This window comes from Ranitomeya variabilis, chromosome 3 (assembly GCF_051348905.1).
Source record: "Ranitomeya variabilis isolate aRanVar5 chromosome 3, aRanVar5.hap1, whole genome shotgun sequence".
In the NCBI taxonomy this organism is placed as follows: Eukaryota; Metazoa; Chordata; class Amphibia; order Anura; family Dendrobatidae; genus Ranitomeya; species Ranitomeya variabilis.
The window spans coordinates 544864382-544880087 of record NC_135234.1 but is presented as its reverse complement, the minus strand read 5'-3'; the positions used below and the strand labels follow the sequence as shown (position 1 = coordinate 544880087).

The 15706-nt window shown below is 43.1% G+C and overlaps 1 protein-coding gene across 4 annotated transcripts in view; it reads left to right on the top strand.

Moving 5' to 3' along the window:
* FARP1 (FERM, ARH/RhoGEF and pleckstrin domain protein 1) overlaps nucleotides 1-15706 on the top strand; it is a 287123-nt gene that overhangs the window by 174924 nt on the left and 96493 nt on the right. For all 4 annotated transcript variants that reach the window (XM_077297120.1, XM_077297122.1, XM_077297123.1 and 1 more), the window contains exons 4-6: nucleotides 577-619; nucleotides 5103-5181; nucleotides 14983-15080. In XM_077297120.1, coding sequence (XP_077153235.1) covers nucleotides 577-619; nucleotides 5103-5181; nucleotides 14983-15080 — 220 coding nt within the window. The remainder of the gene's footprint in view (nucleotides 1-576; nucleotides 620-5102; nucleotides 5182-14982; nucleotides 15081-15706) is intronic.

The window sequence follows — 15706 nt, the reverse complement described above, 5'->3', positions numbered from 1 at the left end:
CCTGTACGATATAATGCTGTTGTCAGTGTAATCTCTTCTGATACATCCCCTTTCATACATTTATTGTCCCCACTTCCTTCTTTTTATGTTTGCTGATAACAAGTCTCCTATTTTGCTTTCTGTAATGTAAGAATTCCTTTAATAAAAATTGAATTTGAAAAAAATAAACAGCCTTCAAATTGTTCTAAATCCTTTAAAGGGAACTTGCCAAACTGTAGGCAGCCTATATCAGAGCCTGGTGCACAATTGCACCAGGTATAATTTTCTCCCTTGTTTTCTGAAAAAATATACTATAAAGATCCACCCCCGGCCGGCTGCTCCCAACACCAGTGCAGCTCGTGTGTACCTAGGGAGAGACCTGTCAGTCATCTGCAGCCGCTGGGAAGAGGGGCCGCGCTGCATTAGTCTTTGATCTTTATTAAAATCTGTTTTTTTTCCTGAAACTTGGGGCATTTCCGAGTAAAATTTGCCAGGCTCTGGTCCATGCTGCCTTTGGTCCGACAGGTTCCCTTTAAGCGTCCTGTATTAGAATCTAGTAAAATTAGGACAGTAGTAAAATAAGTGTTGTCTTTTCAGGTATGGCTGGATCTGCTGAAGCCAACTATTAAGCAAATCAGAAGTAAGTCATTGCTAGGATTTTTTTTATTTTTTTTGCATTATTGTTTAACCCCTTAAGGACACAGCAAATTTTCATTTTACGTTTGCATTTTTACCTCCCTTTCTTTTAACAACAGTTTTTTTCTTTTTTTTTTTTCTGTTGATATAAATGTACGACAGCTTGTTTTTTTTTTTGTTTTTTTTTTAGAATGACTTGTCGTTTTGAATGGCAATAAATGGGGAAAAAACATTCCATGTGCAGTGAAATTGTGAAAAAAAAAAATTCCACAATTACTTTTTATTTTTTTGTTATTCATTTTGTGGTAATAATGATTTTTGATTCTCCTCATCAGTACAATTACCAAAATTGCATTTTTTTAAATGTAAGTAAAGAGAAAAAGATCATTTTTTTTTTAATTCGTTTCTGCCAATTTTTGAGACCCATAACATATTCATTTTTCAGTTGATTGAGCTTTTTTTGTATGACAAACCAACGGTTTTATTAAAACCAATTTGGAGTTGCAATGACATTAAGATTTTTTTATAGCAGTCGTCGTGTCTGAAAAATCATGATGCTATTTTGATTTTTTTTTCTTTTTCTCATCATCATTTAACAGTTAATTAATTTATACATTTTGATTGGCTCCAACGCTTCCGGACTTGGTGATTCCAAATATGTTTTTTTTTTATTTTTTAAATGTCTTTATTCTTAATGGGGAACATTTATATATTTGAAATATTTATACTTTTAAAACCTTTTTTTAAATTTTTTTTTAATTTCCTTAGGAGACTTAAACCTACCTTAAACTTAGGGGATATCACTCCTACTATAAACTGTAATACTACAGTATTTACCGGATACCAAGATGGAAGCAACTGGGACCTTAAACAGACCCCCGGCTGCTATGGCAACCCATCAGTGCCCCATCATGACGTTGCAGGAGGTCTCTGAGGTTGATAGCTGCGATCTGAGCTCAGCTCTGGTCGCTGCTGTTAGACATAGATGTAATATAGCATCAGCCGTGGGTAGAGAGAGTTCATGTCCAGATCCCTCTCTACATACTATCACCACTGCAATGACTTACCTATATGTAATATTGGGTTAAGGGATTAATATCTTAAAAACTTTTTAATTCCAATCCATTAAAGAAGGGGTGGGGAACCGTTTTTTTTTTTTTGCCAAGAGCCAGTTGAATATTTATACCATCCTTCGGGGGCCATACAAATCGTGTGCTAACTCTGTCCACAAAGTGCTTCCTGATTCTGGCACTGGTGTCAGGATGTAATTTTCCATTTCACGTGCCTTAGCGCTCAGTATTGAATTAAGTAATTAAAGGGTCGGCGGCCATCAAAACACAGCTGCCGGCCCAAGCACTACAGTCCCCGGGGGTTGGAGAAAAAGTCATCAGGTTCCCTACCCCTGCATTAAAGCTTCCATGATTGATCTTTCAGTTTCTTCTTACAACATTCATCTCATGTGTTTAATGCCAGTAAACACAAAAGCCCAAGTAGCCCAGTTCCGTCTGCCATCCTTTTTGATCGTTGAAGGTGGAGTGATTTCTGCTATGCTACATTACCATTACTATGCTACTATGATACATATCACTAAAGGGAACCGGTCAGGTCCCCCATGCCCTCCAACCCAGCAGCATTCGCTTATTTATGAGTAAATTCCCTTCCTAACCAGCCCTGTATAACTTTTTTTGTAAAAATTAGGTTTTAAAAAAAGCATTTATATTGTCCCCATTTGCTATGCTAATTAGAGCTTTGACTAGTCAATGGGGCGTTAGTTCCCCAGACTAGTCCGCCCTCTTTCCATGTTATCACACCACTATCGGCATGATAACATGCTCCTGCAAATCTCACAAATTTGCGCCGCACATTTGGGCAGCGTCACTGCACCTCTGCAGCCAGGTCTGTGCTTCCCAGCTTCAGAGGCACACTGCGCATGACCGAAAGCCATCTTCTGAACTTCAGGTCATGTGTACTGTACCTTTGAAGCCGGAGAACCGTACACCCAGCATCTGAGGCACACTGCACATGACCGGAAGCCATCTTCTGAACTTCAGGTCATGTGTACTGTACCTTTGAAGCCGGAGAACCGTACACCCAGCATCTGAGGCACACTGCGCATGACCAAAAGCCATCTTCTGAACTTCAGGTCATGTGTACTGGACCTTTGAAGCCAGAGAACCGTACCCCAGCATCTGAGGCACACTGCGCATGACCGGAAGCCATCTTCTGAACTTCAGGTCATGTGTACTGTACCTTTGAAGCCGGAGAACCGTACACCCAGCATCTGAGGTGCACTGCACATGACCGGAAGCCATCTTCTGAACTTCAGGTCATGTGTACTGTACCTTTGAAGCCGGAGAACCGTACACCCAGCATCTGAGGCACACTGCGCATGACCGAAAGCCATCTTCTGAACTTCAGGTCATGTGTACTGTACCTTTGAAGCCGGAGAACCGTACACCCAGCATCTGAGGCACACTGCGCATGACCGAAAGCCATCTTCTGAACTTCAGGTCATGTGTACTGTACCTTTGAAGCCAGAGAACCGTACCCCAGCATCTGAGGCACACTGCGCATGACCGGAAGCCATCTTCTGAACTTCAGGTCATGTGTACTGTACCTTTGAAGCCGGAGAACAGTACACCCAGCATCTGAGGTGCACTGCGCATGACCGGAAGCCATCTTCTGAACTTCAGGTCATGTGTACTGTACCTTTGAAGCCGGAGAACCGTACACCCAGCATGTGAGGCACACTGCGCATGACCGAAAGCCATCTTCTGAACTTCAGGTCATGTGTACTGTACCTTTGAAGCCGGAGAACCGTACACCCAGCATCTGAGGCACACTGCGCATGACCGGAAGCCATCTTCTGAACTTCGGGTCATGTGTACTGTACCTTTGAAGCCGGAGAACCGTACACCCAGCATCTGAGGCACACTGCGCATGACCGAAAGCCATCTTCTGAACTTCAGGTCATGTGTACTGTACCTTTGAAGCCAGAGAACCGTACCCCAGCATCTGAGGCACACTGCGCATGACCGGAAGCCATCTTCTGAACTTCAGGTCATGTGTACTGTACCTTTGAAGCCGGAGAACCGTACACCCAGCATCTGAGGTGCACTGCACATGACCGGAAGCCATCTTCTGAACTTCAGGTCATGTGTACTGTACCTTTGAAGCCGGAGAACCGTACACCCAGCATCTGAGGCACACTGCGCATGACCGAAAGCCATCTTCTGAACTTCAGGTCATGTGTACTGTACCTTTGAAGCCGGAGAACCGTACACCCAGCATCTGAGGCACACTGCGCATGACCGAAAGCCATCTTCTGAACTTCAGGTCATGTGTACTGTACCTTTGAAGCCAGAGAACCGTACCCCAGCATCTGAGGCACACTGCGCATGACCGGAAGCCATCTTCTGAACTTCAGGTCATGTGTACTGTACCTTTGAAGCCGGAGAACAGTACACCCAGCATCTGAGGTGCACTGCGCATGACCGGAAGCCATCTTCTGAACTTCAGGTCATGTGTACTGTACCTTTGAAGCCGGAGAACCGTACACCCAGCATCTGAGGCACACTGCGCATGACCGAAAGCCATCTTCTGAACTTCAGGTCATGTGTACTGTACCTTTGAAGCCGGAGAACCGTACACCCAGCATCTGAGGCACACTGCGCATGACCGGAAGCCATCTTCTGAACTTCGGGTCATGTGTACTGTACCTTTGAAGCCGGAGAACCGTACACCCAGCATCTGAGGCACACTGCGCATGACCGAAAGCCATCTTCTGAACTTCAGGTCATGTGTACTGTACCTTTGAAGCCAGAGAACCGTACCCCAGCATCTGAGGCACACTGCGCATGACCGGAAGCCATCTTCTGAACTTCAGGTCATGTGTACTGTACCTTTGAAGCCGGAGAACCGTACACCCAGCATCTGAGGTGCACTGCGCATGACCGGAAGCCATCTTCTGAACTTCAGGTCATGTGTACTGTACCTTTGAAGCCGGAGAACCGTACACCCAGCATCTGAGGCACACTGCGCATGACCGAAAGCCATCTTCTGAACTTCAGGTCATGTGTACTGTACCTTTGAAGCCGGAGAACCGTACACCCAGCATCTGAGGCACACTGCGCATGACCGGAAGCCATCTTCTGAACTTCGGGTCATGTGTACTGTACCTTTGAAGCCGGAGAACCGTACACCCAGCATCTGAAGTGCACTGCACATGACCGGAAGTTCAGAAGATGGCCTGCGTCGTGCGCAGTGCGCCTCTGAAGCCAGGAAGCATACACCTGGCTGCTGAGGTGCAGTGATGCTGCCGAAATGTGCGGCACACGTGCGCGATATTTGCAAGAGCTGGCGATGACAAAATTAGCAACTGTGAATAAGAGCCGGAGCTCCAATGCAGATGTGAACACAGCATAATATGTGTGGTTTGTATTATATTTTACATTTATACCTTATTGACTGTTGTTCTTAAATTATAGGACCCAAGAATACTGTTCTGAAGTTTGTCGTAAAATTTTTCCCCCCTGATCACACTCAACTTCAAGAAGAATTAACAAGGTTTGTGCCATGCAATGTTTTTATTTCCTTTCTCGGACCACGATAATGCCAGTCTATTTCAACAACTGAAAACAGTAATGATAGAGGGCGGGGGGGTGTCCTATAAAATGGTGTTGTCTACCCTCCAGGATATTTATGCATCTGGCAATACACATTGCAATTTGCTGCTGGTGTCTAACCTTTCGTGTGGTCTTGGACTGACATATGTATTTTTTTTACTACACTTTATATGTTATTAATATGCCTTGGGTCTAACAAGTAAATTGTCTGGCCCACAATCCAGATGTGGTACCCGTTTGTTTTCTAATCTGAAAACCTGCACAAGGCAGGAGTTATGGCCTGGAACAGTAAAAGGCTCACTTCTGTAACACCCATATCAGAATGAGCCGACTGCAGACTTTAGATATTGACGATTTGTAAAAACTAACAATTTTAAGCACCGCTGCTTGGTTTAGAAGAATGTTGGTTTGGCAAGTTATGAATCATGAATGCATGGCCAGCTGGCAGCTCTTTTATGGCTCTGAGGAGTCGTTCAGCAATTTTGGCAATGTGCACTGCACAGCACAGATCTGCCCACTTAAAGGAGGTCATTATACTTTGTTGTTGTTTTCAAATGTTTCGTTCTGATGTGCAAGACATATTCCAGCAAAACATGACATTCGGCCTGAAATTGGAAAAAAGGAAAGTTTGGTAGATTAATATATCCTTGTGTGCCACTGATGCAACTGACGTTTCCGCCCTCACCCGACCTCTGACCCTGTGCTGCAGTACTAAATCTGGCCTTGTGTGTATGTCACTGGTCAGACTGTATTCAAGGAAACGCAAATAAAGAAATGGGGGGTGATCTGACAGACTTCACAGCGGTTAGCGTCTCATTACTGCTAGTCAGTACAGTAGCTCTAGACCTCACGACATTTAGAGAAAAACAGAAAGAAGATTGCATCAAGTTATGGGAAAAAAAATCTAGTAAAATTACAAATCCCCACAAGGCCAAGGAAAAGTCAGCGGTACGATGTAAGTTTGCCACCATATTTTCAGCGTGACACATTTTTGCCTATTTTTAAAGGAGTTGCAACTTTTGTTGGTAAAAAGTTGCAAAAACTGGTTAAATAAAAATGTGCTTTTTGTTTTTACTTTGCGCCAAATTCACGAACTTTGTGCGCAATTTTGAAGTATGTGGCACAAAATTGTCAGGTAATACAAGGCAAAAAGAATAAAGCTGACTTCAACAAGTAGTAAATGAATAATCACGCCCTAAGTGTTATATTCTTCCTTTGAAAATATTTTTCTTTTCTTTGAAAATATTTTCCATCATTTGTATTGCTGATTATTTACAAGTAGTACTAAAACAGTGTGAGAGTGATGAAACACAATCTGTCTGTACAAGGCATTTTCTGCCGCAAAGTGTCTTGCTTAAACCAATTTGTTTTCTTCACACCTTGTATATGTTTTGTCTGTAAATGTCTCAATGTCATTGTCATAAGTACATTGTTTCTGCCAAAGAACACAACAGCCTACTGATGCAGATAAAAATAGCTGTGTGCAGAGTGCATCCCTCTGATTGGTAAAATAGCTGCATCCGAAATTATGGCCATGACTATTCTTCAGGATGCTGACTGTTTGATTTAACCCCTTCAAGACCTTGCCCTTTTTCGGTTTTGCGTTTTCGTTTTTCTCTCCCCTCCTTCACAGAGCCATAACTTTTTTATTTTTCTGTCAATATGGCCATGTGAGGGCTTGTTTTTTGCGGGACAAGTTGTACTTTTGAACGACATCATTGGTTTTAGCATGTCATGTACTAGAAATCGGGAAAAAAATTCCAAGTGAGTTGAAATTGCAAGAAAAAGTGCAATCCCACTCAAGTTATTTGTTTGTTGTTTTTGTTAAGTTCAGTAAATGCTAAAACTGACCTGCCATTGTGATTCTCCAGGTTATTATGAGTTCATAGACACCAAACATGTCTAGGTTATGTTTTATCTAAGTGGTAAAAAAAAAATTCCAAACTTTGCTTAAAAAAAAATTGCTCAATTTTCCAATACCCGTAGCGTCTCCATTTTTCATGATCTGGGTCGGGTGAGGGCTTATTTTTTGCGTGCTGAGCTGAAGTTTTTAATGATACTATTTTGGTGCAGATACGTTCTTTTGATCGCCCGTTATCACATTTTAATGCAATGTCATGGAGACCAAAAAAACGTAATTCTGGCTTTTCTAATTTTTTTCTCGCTACTCCGTTTAGTGATCAGGTTAATCCTTTTTTTTATTGATAGATCGGGCGATTCTGAATGCGGCGATTAGTGTTGAGCATTCCGATACCGCAAGTATCGGGTATCGGCCGATATTTGCTGTATCGGAATTCCGATACCGAGATCCGATACTTTTGTGGTATCGGGTATCGGTATCGAAACAACATTAATGTGTAAAATAAAGAATTAAAATAAAAAATATTGCTATACTCACCTCTCCGACGCAGCCTCGACTTCAGCGAGGGAACCGGCAGCGTTGTTTGCTTAAAATTCGCGCTTTAACTTCCTTACTTGAAGTCCCGGCTTGTGATTGGTCGCGCGCCGCCCATGTGACCGCGACGCGACCAATCACAGCAAGCCGTGACGTAATTTTAGGTCCTTCAGGATTTTAAAATTACGTTCCGGCGTTGTGATTGGTTGCGTCGCGGTCACATGGGCGACGCGACCAATCACAAGCCGTGATATCACGGGAGGCAGGAGACGCGCGCATTTTAAAATGCGCGCGTGTCCTGCCTCCCGTGACGTCACGGCTTGTGATTGGTCGTGTCGCCCATGTGACCGCGACGCAACCAATCACAACGCCGGAACGTAATTTTAAAATCCTGAAGGACCTAAAATTACGTCACGGCTTGCTGTGATTGGTTGCGTCGCGGTCACATGGGCGACGCGACCAATCACAAGCCGTGACGTCACGGGAGGCAGGACACGCGCGCATTTTAAAATGCGCGCGTCTCCTGCCTCCCGTGATATCACGGCTTGTGATTGGTCGCGTCGCCCATGTGACCGCGACGCAACCAATCACAACGCCGGAACGTAATTTTAAAATCCTGAAGGACCTAAAATTACGTCACGGCTTGCTGTGATTGGTCGCGTCGCGGTCACATGGGCGGCGCGCGACCAATCACAAGCCGGGACTTCAAGTAAGGAAGTTAAAGCGCGAATTTTAAGCAAACAACGCTGCCGGTTCCCTCGCTGAAGTCGAGGCTGCGTCGGAGAGGTGAGTATAGCAATATTTTTTATTTTAATTCTTTATTTTACACATTAATATGGTTCCCAGGGCCTGAAGGAGAGTTTCCTCTCCTTCAGACCCTGGGAACCATCAGGAATACCGTCCGATACATGAGTCCCATTGACTTGTATTGGTATCGGGTATCGGTATCGGATTAGATCCGATACTTTGCCGGTATCGGCCGATACTTTCCGATACCGATACTTTCAAGTATCGGACGGTATCGCTCAACACTAGCGGCGATACCAAATATGTGTATATTTGATTCTTCTTTTTATTGTTTTATTTTGAATGGGGCAAAAGTGGGGTGATTTTTTCTTTTTTTCAGATTTTTTAAAACATTTTTTTTTTTTTACTTTTGCCATGCTTCAGTAGCCTCCATGGGTGGCTAGAAGCTGGCACATCTCGATCGGCTCTGCTACATAGAGGCGATGATCAGATCGCCCCTATGTTGTAGATTTACTGCATTGCTATGAGCGCCGACCGCAGGGTGGCTCTCAGCAATCCGGCATCAACAACCATAGAGGTCTCAGAGACCTCAGGTTGTCATGCCGACGCATCGCTGACCCCCGATCATGTGACGGGGGTCTGCAATGCGCTCATTTCCGGCCCGATGGCCGGAAGCGGTAGTTAATTGCCGCTGTCAGCGTTGGACAGCGGCATTTAACTAGTTAATAGCGGAGGGTGAATCTTGATTCCACCCGCCACTATTGTGGGCACATGTCAACTGTTCAAAATGGATGACATGTTCTAGCTTTGATGCGGGTTCACCGCCGGAGCCCACAGCAAAGCAGGGGATCCGACCTCCGCTGTACTAGTACGGCGGAGGTCGGTAAGGGGTTAACTCATGTTGTCTTAATAATATACTTACCTTGTAATGTCTTCACATCCTGTTCCGTCCAGATCCCAGAATTCCAAGCGGCGGAAGTTTACCGACCTCCATATTGGGACACCCAAGTGATGGGTGTCTCAATATGGAAACTGCTGGTGGTACCAGCCTCTTGTGCGGTACCAACAGCGGAACACCGTCGCACCACACACACACTGTATACGCTGTACGCACCACACACACACTGTGTACGCCGTACGCACCACACACACTGTATATGATGTACACACCCCACACACACAAACACGCACTGTATATGCCATACGCACCACACACACACAACACTGTATACGCTGTACGCAGCCTCTTGTGCGGTACTACCAGCGGAACACCGTCACGAACATGTCGCCGCCGGGATCAGCCTAATAATTCACTGACTGCCGCCATCTTTGTACAGGAGGAGCACATGCGCAGTTTTAATGTGACCGCCGCTATCTGTCTGCACAAAGATGGCGGCGGTCTGATTTACTGTGCCTGCCTGAATTCTGCGCAGGCGCAGTGAATTATTCGGCTGGTCCTGGTGGCAGATGCGTGACGTGTCTACAGGCAGAGGAAGCCGGTCACATTAAAGGGGTTTTCCCACAAACAAAAGTTCATTTTAAAAATTGTCTGTGTCTGACCGTGTATGGAGCATACCACATCTCCTGGGCAGGGGAGGAAGCAAAAGACAATACTGATATTTCAACAGGGGATCACAGAGGATTTCTTTTGTCAGGTAAAATATTTCACTGACTGTTTTTAAACAATATTTTACCTCACAAAATATATCCTCTGCGATCTCCTGCTGTAATGTCAGTATTGTCTTTGAGGGGAGAACACCACACAGGAAGGAGAGAGACAGCAGACAGGGGGGATAGCACATGGGGTAGACAGCTCAAAGAAGAGAGCACAGACGGGAGAAGTCAGCACATGGTGAAAGAGAGAGTGGATAGGTGGGTGAGCACATGGGGGAGAGAGATTCTCAACGCTGTAAAGCCTGCCCCCATCGTGACATTAGCGCCCTCCCGATGCGATAGTATCGGGCCTCTATCTAGTATGTAATATTTACAAGTTCATTCATTGGGTATACAGTAGAACAATGCACTACAACTCCAGAATCTGCTAAATATTTCCTAAGGTCTTTTGCAGTCAAGCTGGGGTCCGATTTGCCTCTCTAGCAATCCTACAAGCAGCTCTACTGAAATTTTGCTTGGTCTTCCAGACCTTATCTTGACCTTCACTGTTCCTGTTAACTGCCATTTCCTAATTACATTTTGAATTATCTTCTTATAACCTTCTCCTGCTTTGTGGGCCTCCACCATTTTCATTTTGAGAGTGCTAGACAGCTGCTTAGAAGAACCCATGGCTGCTTATTTTTGGCCCAAGGATAGAGGAAGCTGGGTTTTATAAAGGTGGGAAATTTGTATCACTTGGCCTTCCTAGTGAACAAGCCATAGCAGGCTAATTAAGGTCTGAAACCTTGGTCAAGTTATCTGAGCACACAAATCTCCAAGGGTGCCAAAACTTTTGCATTGGCCCATTTCCCTTTTTGTAATTTTTAAAATAAAAAAATACTTTTTTTCTGCCTAAAATACAAAGGAAAAGTGTCATCTTTAGGCCTTTTAGAGATAATTTCATCTTCAACTTGCCTGTTTATATTAACAGTCATTTTGACCAGAGGTGCCCAAACTTTTACATGCCACTGTAGTATCTCCAGGGTGAGCACTTTAGGGAGCTGTATTATAGCTTGTGCTGTCTTTCTATTATCCTAATATTGTTCAGCTCTGAGACAGAAGTGGGAGTTCATGTAAATCAATGAGTTCTTGTCTGGGAAAAAAATTACACGCCGAGCTTGAAGCTGACAGCTAAGCCGTGGTTTGCATTTTTCATGCACTGATTAATTGTGCTCGTGTCTGACAGACAAAGCTGCTCACTACATTATTGACTTGACAAAAATTTCCCCAGGACTCTAATAACCATTGTTACTTTCAGAAATTCATATTAGGTTCATGTGTCCTTTCTTCCTGCCAGGCGGCATCATTTTTGTGAAAGCCTTCTACTGTACAGTTTTATATCGAAAAAATCTGGCAGGAGATTTATGCTGCCCCAACCACATTATTTGGAGTCTTGCATGTTTTACTCTGAAACACTCGAGTGATTCCGAGAAAACATATTTGAAAAGCAAGCCAAGAGCCGTGCGTCTCCGAAGGCTAGTCCAAAAGGCCAGTGACAACGGCTTCCTCCCACCCTGCTTGTTAGACTGGCAGCTGTCTGAAGCCACCGTGAACCAGCCTCTTGGACTAGTCATCCGAGATGCGTGGTCCTCGGTTGACTTTCCCAAGTGTGTTTCTTCTGAATCGCTACAGCGTTTTTGAGTGAAACATACATAGCTGCAATAATGCCGTGTCTGACTCATTCTGCCTTTGTCAGGGTTCCCTTTCGTGCACAGCTTCCTAGAGGATGCTTTTTTAATACTTATACTGAAAAACTGGAGTATTTTATATTTTTAATAATCACCAAAGCTTTTAGTTACTAAAGATCTAAATATGTGTTTCCTGCACAGTCAAGTTAAGGGGAAGTACTGTAATTCAAATATGGTTTTGGGATTTAAACATTTTTCACTTCTGTCTTAACCCCTTCACCATTTTCTGTTTTTTTTTTTTATTTTCGTTTTTTCATACCTTTCTTCCAAGAGCTGTAACTTTTTTTATTTTCTCTTCCACATAGCCCCATGGGGGCCTCTTTGTGGCTTTTTGTTTGTGGGACGAGTTGTACTTTTGAGTGAAACCATTCATTTCACCAATATAGTGTATTGGAAAACCGGAAACAAAATCCCAAATGCTATTCCACAATTGTTTTTTTTTATTTTTAATTTTTTTTATTTACTATGTTCACTATATGGTAAAACTGATATGGCAATATTATTCTTAAGGTGAGTACAAATACATAGATACCAAACGTGTGTATACACTGGGTGTGGAAAGTATTCAGACCCCTTTAAATTTTTCACTCTTTTTCATTGCAGCCATTTGGTAAATTCAGAAAAGTTCATTTTTTCTTATGTACACTCTGCACCCCATCTTGACTGAACTGAACACACACCCCCCCCCCCCCCCCCAAATGTAGATTTTTCTTTCAAATTTATTAAAAAAGAATAACTGAAATATCACATGGTCATAAGTATTCAGACCCTTTGCTCAGTATTGAGTAGAAGCACTCTTTTGAGCTAATACGGCCATGAGTCTTCTTGGGAATGATGCAACAAGTTTTTCACACCTGGATTTGGGGATCCTCTGCCATTCTTCTTTGCAGATCTTCTCCAGTTCCGTCAGATTGAATGGTAAATGTTGGTGGACAGCCATTTTCAGGTCTCTCCAGAGATGCTCAATTGGGCTTAGGTCAGGGCTCTGGCTTGGCCTGTCAAGAATGGTCACAGAGTTGTTCTGAAGCCACTCCTTTGTTATTTTAGCTGTGTGCTTAGGGTCAATGTCTTGTTGGAAGGTGAACCTTCAGCCAAGTGTGAGGTCCAGAGCACTCTGGAAGAGGTTTTCATCCAGGATATCTCTGTACTTGACCGCATTCATGTTTCCTTCAATGGCAACCAGTCGTCCTGTCCCTGCAACTGAAAAACACTTCCACATAGTTGACTTTGTGGAACTTTCGCCCATACCCCTACTGCATCTCTGGAGCTCAGCCACAGTGATCTTGGGTTCTTCTTTACCTCTCTGACCAAGGCTCTTCTCCCACGATTGCTCAGTTTGGCTGGACGGTCAGGTCTAAGAAGACTTCTGGTGGTCCCAAACTTCTTCCATTTGAGGATTATGGAGGCCACTGTGCTATTAGGAACCTTGACTACTGCAGAAATTCTTTTGTAACCTTGGCCAGATCTGTGCCTTGCCACAATTCTGTCTCTGAGCTCCTTGGCCAGTTCCTTTGACCTCATGATTCTCATTTGGTCTGACATGCACTGTGAGCTCTTATATAGACAGATGTGTGCCTTTCCAAATCAAGCCCTATCCGTTTAATTAAACTCAGCTGGACTCCAATGAAGGAGTAGAACCATCTCGAGGATCACAAGGAAATGGACAGCATGTGACTTAAATATGAGTGTCTGAGCAAAGGGTCTGAATACTTATGACCATGTGATATTTCAGTTTTTCTCTTTTAATAAATCTGCAAAACTTTCTACATTTCTGCTTTTTTTTAAGTCAAGATGGGATGCAGTGTGTACATTAATGAGAAAAAAATGAAAGTTTTTGAATTTACCAAATGGATGCAGTGAGACATAGTAAAAAAATTAAAGGGGTCTGAATGCTTTCCATACCCACTGTGTGTGTGTGTGTGTGTGTGTGTGTATGTATGTGTATATATATATATATATATATATATATATATATATATATATATATATATATATATATATATATATATATATGTTTTATTTTAATGTAACTCCCTGCAGATGTTGTCCTTGGTGGGATTTGAACCCAGAGCTGCAAAGCAAAGGTGCTAACCACTGAGCCACCATGTTGTCCAGTGATGTATCACTTACTGAGCTACATGTATTTTTTTTTTTATAAAAATCAGTTTTATTTGCTGTAGTTCAAACAGTTTTCTGAATTCCGAGCTCTGTATAATCCCACAGATTGGCAGCTTTCTGTGTGCACTGTACAGAAGGCTGCCAATTAGTAGTGATGGCAGAGTTATACAGAGCTCCCGAATATGGAGGATGACATGGCGGCTGGGTTACCAGTCCTCTAATCTGCTGTTAAAACAGTGCCTTTAACTATAGCAACAGCCTGGTAAGTGATATATCGCTGTAATCAGGGTCTCTGTTTCTACATTATGCTGCTTTCAGATTAGGTGGCAGAAATCTGGTGCCAGAATCCATTTAATTTCCTTAAATCCTCATCCTATGTTTTTTTCTGCACTTACGCAACTGTTGACTTAAGTTTTGAGATTGGCTAAAAAACCACAAAGGCCCTGTTTTATTAAGACTGATGTTTTGTACTCCAGTCTTAATGAAGGGTGCACTGGAGTAAGTTGCACTTTAATAAATTTGGCACAACTTTCAATTGCCATGCACCACCTCCAGAAATATACCCCTATACATTTCCACTGTAATTTGCACCACTTTTGTGGTGTAAATTTTAATTTGTCTGGCTCACTTACCCACACCCTGACCAAAGTTCTTCACAGTTTTCCAAATGTGAGCAGAGCTGGCCGGGACTGGTGTAAAATGTCAAAAGTTGCAAACTTGGTTTCAAGTTGTGCTAAAAAAAAAAATTCTAATTTCAAGCAGTTTTACGCCAGAAAATGTGGAAAACCGCTTAATATTTTGGACCCAAAGTTTGAACCTAGCCAGTGTCATGTTATGTTAGTGGAAAGCATCTCTGAGCACGTAAAACATTACAACAACAAAAAACGAAGACCAGCTCACCAAATCCAGACAGCTCAACATGTGAAATTGAGACATGATTTTTCCCATAGGAATAATACTGCCAGCAATGATGTAGCCAGTATCTGATTTACTCTTCTATATTACAAATTCTGTATAAAGTATAAGGCTACAGAATGAAAGTTGTGGATGTGTGTCTGAACCATGCCAGCTTGAGGCTCCCGTTGGTATTTCTGTACCGTGACTGATTTCGCCACCTCTAATACTCCTTCTTTTTCTGTAGGTACCTCTTTGCTCTTCAAGTGAAACAGGATTTAGCTCAGGGCAAGCTAACGTGTAATGAAAGCAGTGCTGCTCTCCTCATCTCGCACATTGTACAGTGTAAGCTTTTATATAAGTATTTTTGATATTTCTCTCATTATTTAGAACAGTTTTCCCCAACTCCGCTCCTCAAGAGCCACCAACAGGTCATGTTTTCAGGATTTCCTTAGTATTACATAGGTGATACTTGCATCACCTGAACAGTCAAGAATTCCATCACCTGTGCAATACTAAGGAAATCCTGAAAACATGATCTGTCGGAGACTCTTGAGGACCAGAGTTGGGGAACACTGATTTAAATGATTGCTTCTGTGATTGAGGTGCACAAGTTCTCCCATAAATGTTTTTTACAACAAGTTTAGTGCTTTTCCCTCTCCTCTCTGTACGAGCATTGGCTCTGTAAGGCTATGTGCACACGTAGGAAAAGAGGTGCAGAATTTTCTGCACAAAATCCGCATCTCCTGGCAGAATCCGCAGCCACGGATTCTTTGAAATCCGCAGCAATTCCGCACTGATTTTTCGGCACCATCTGCACATCTTTTTTTTTTTGCCATTGAATAACATTATACTGTACATCACAGTGCGGATCTGCAGCGTTTCTGCGCGGAAAAATCTGCTGCGGATCCGCAGCAAATCCGCATCGTGTGCTGATAGCCTAAAAGGAAATCTATCACCAGGTTTTTGCT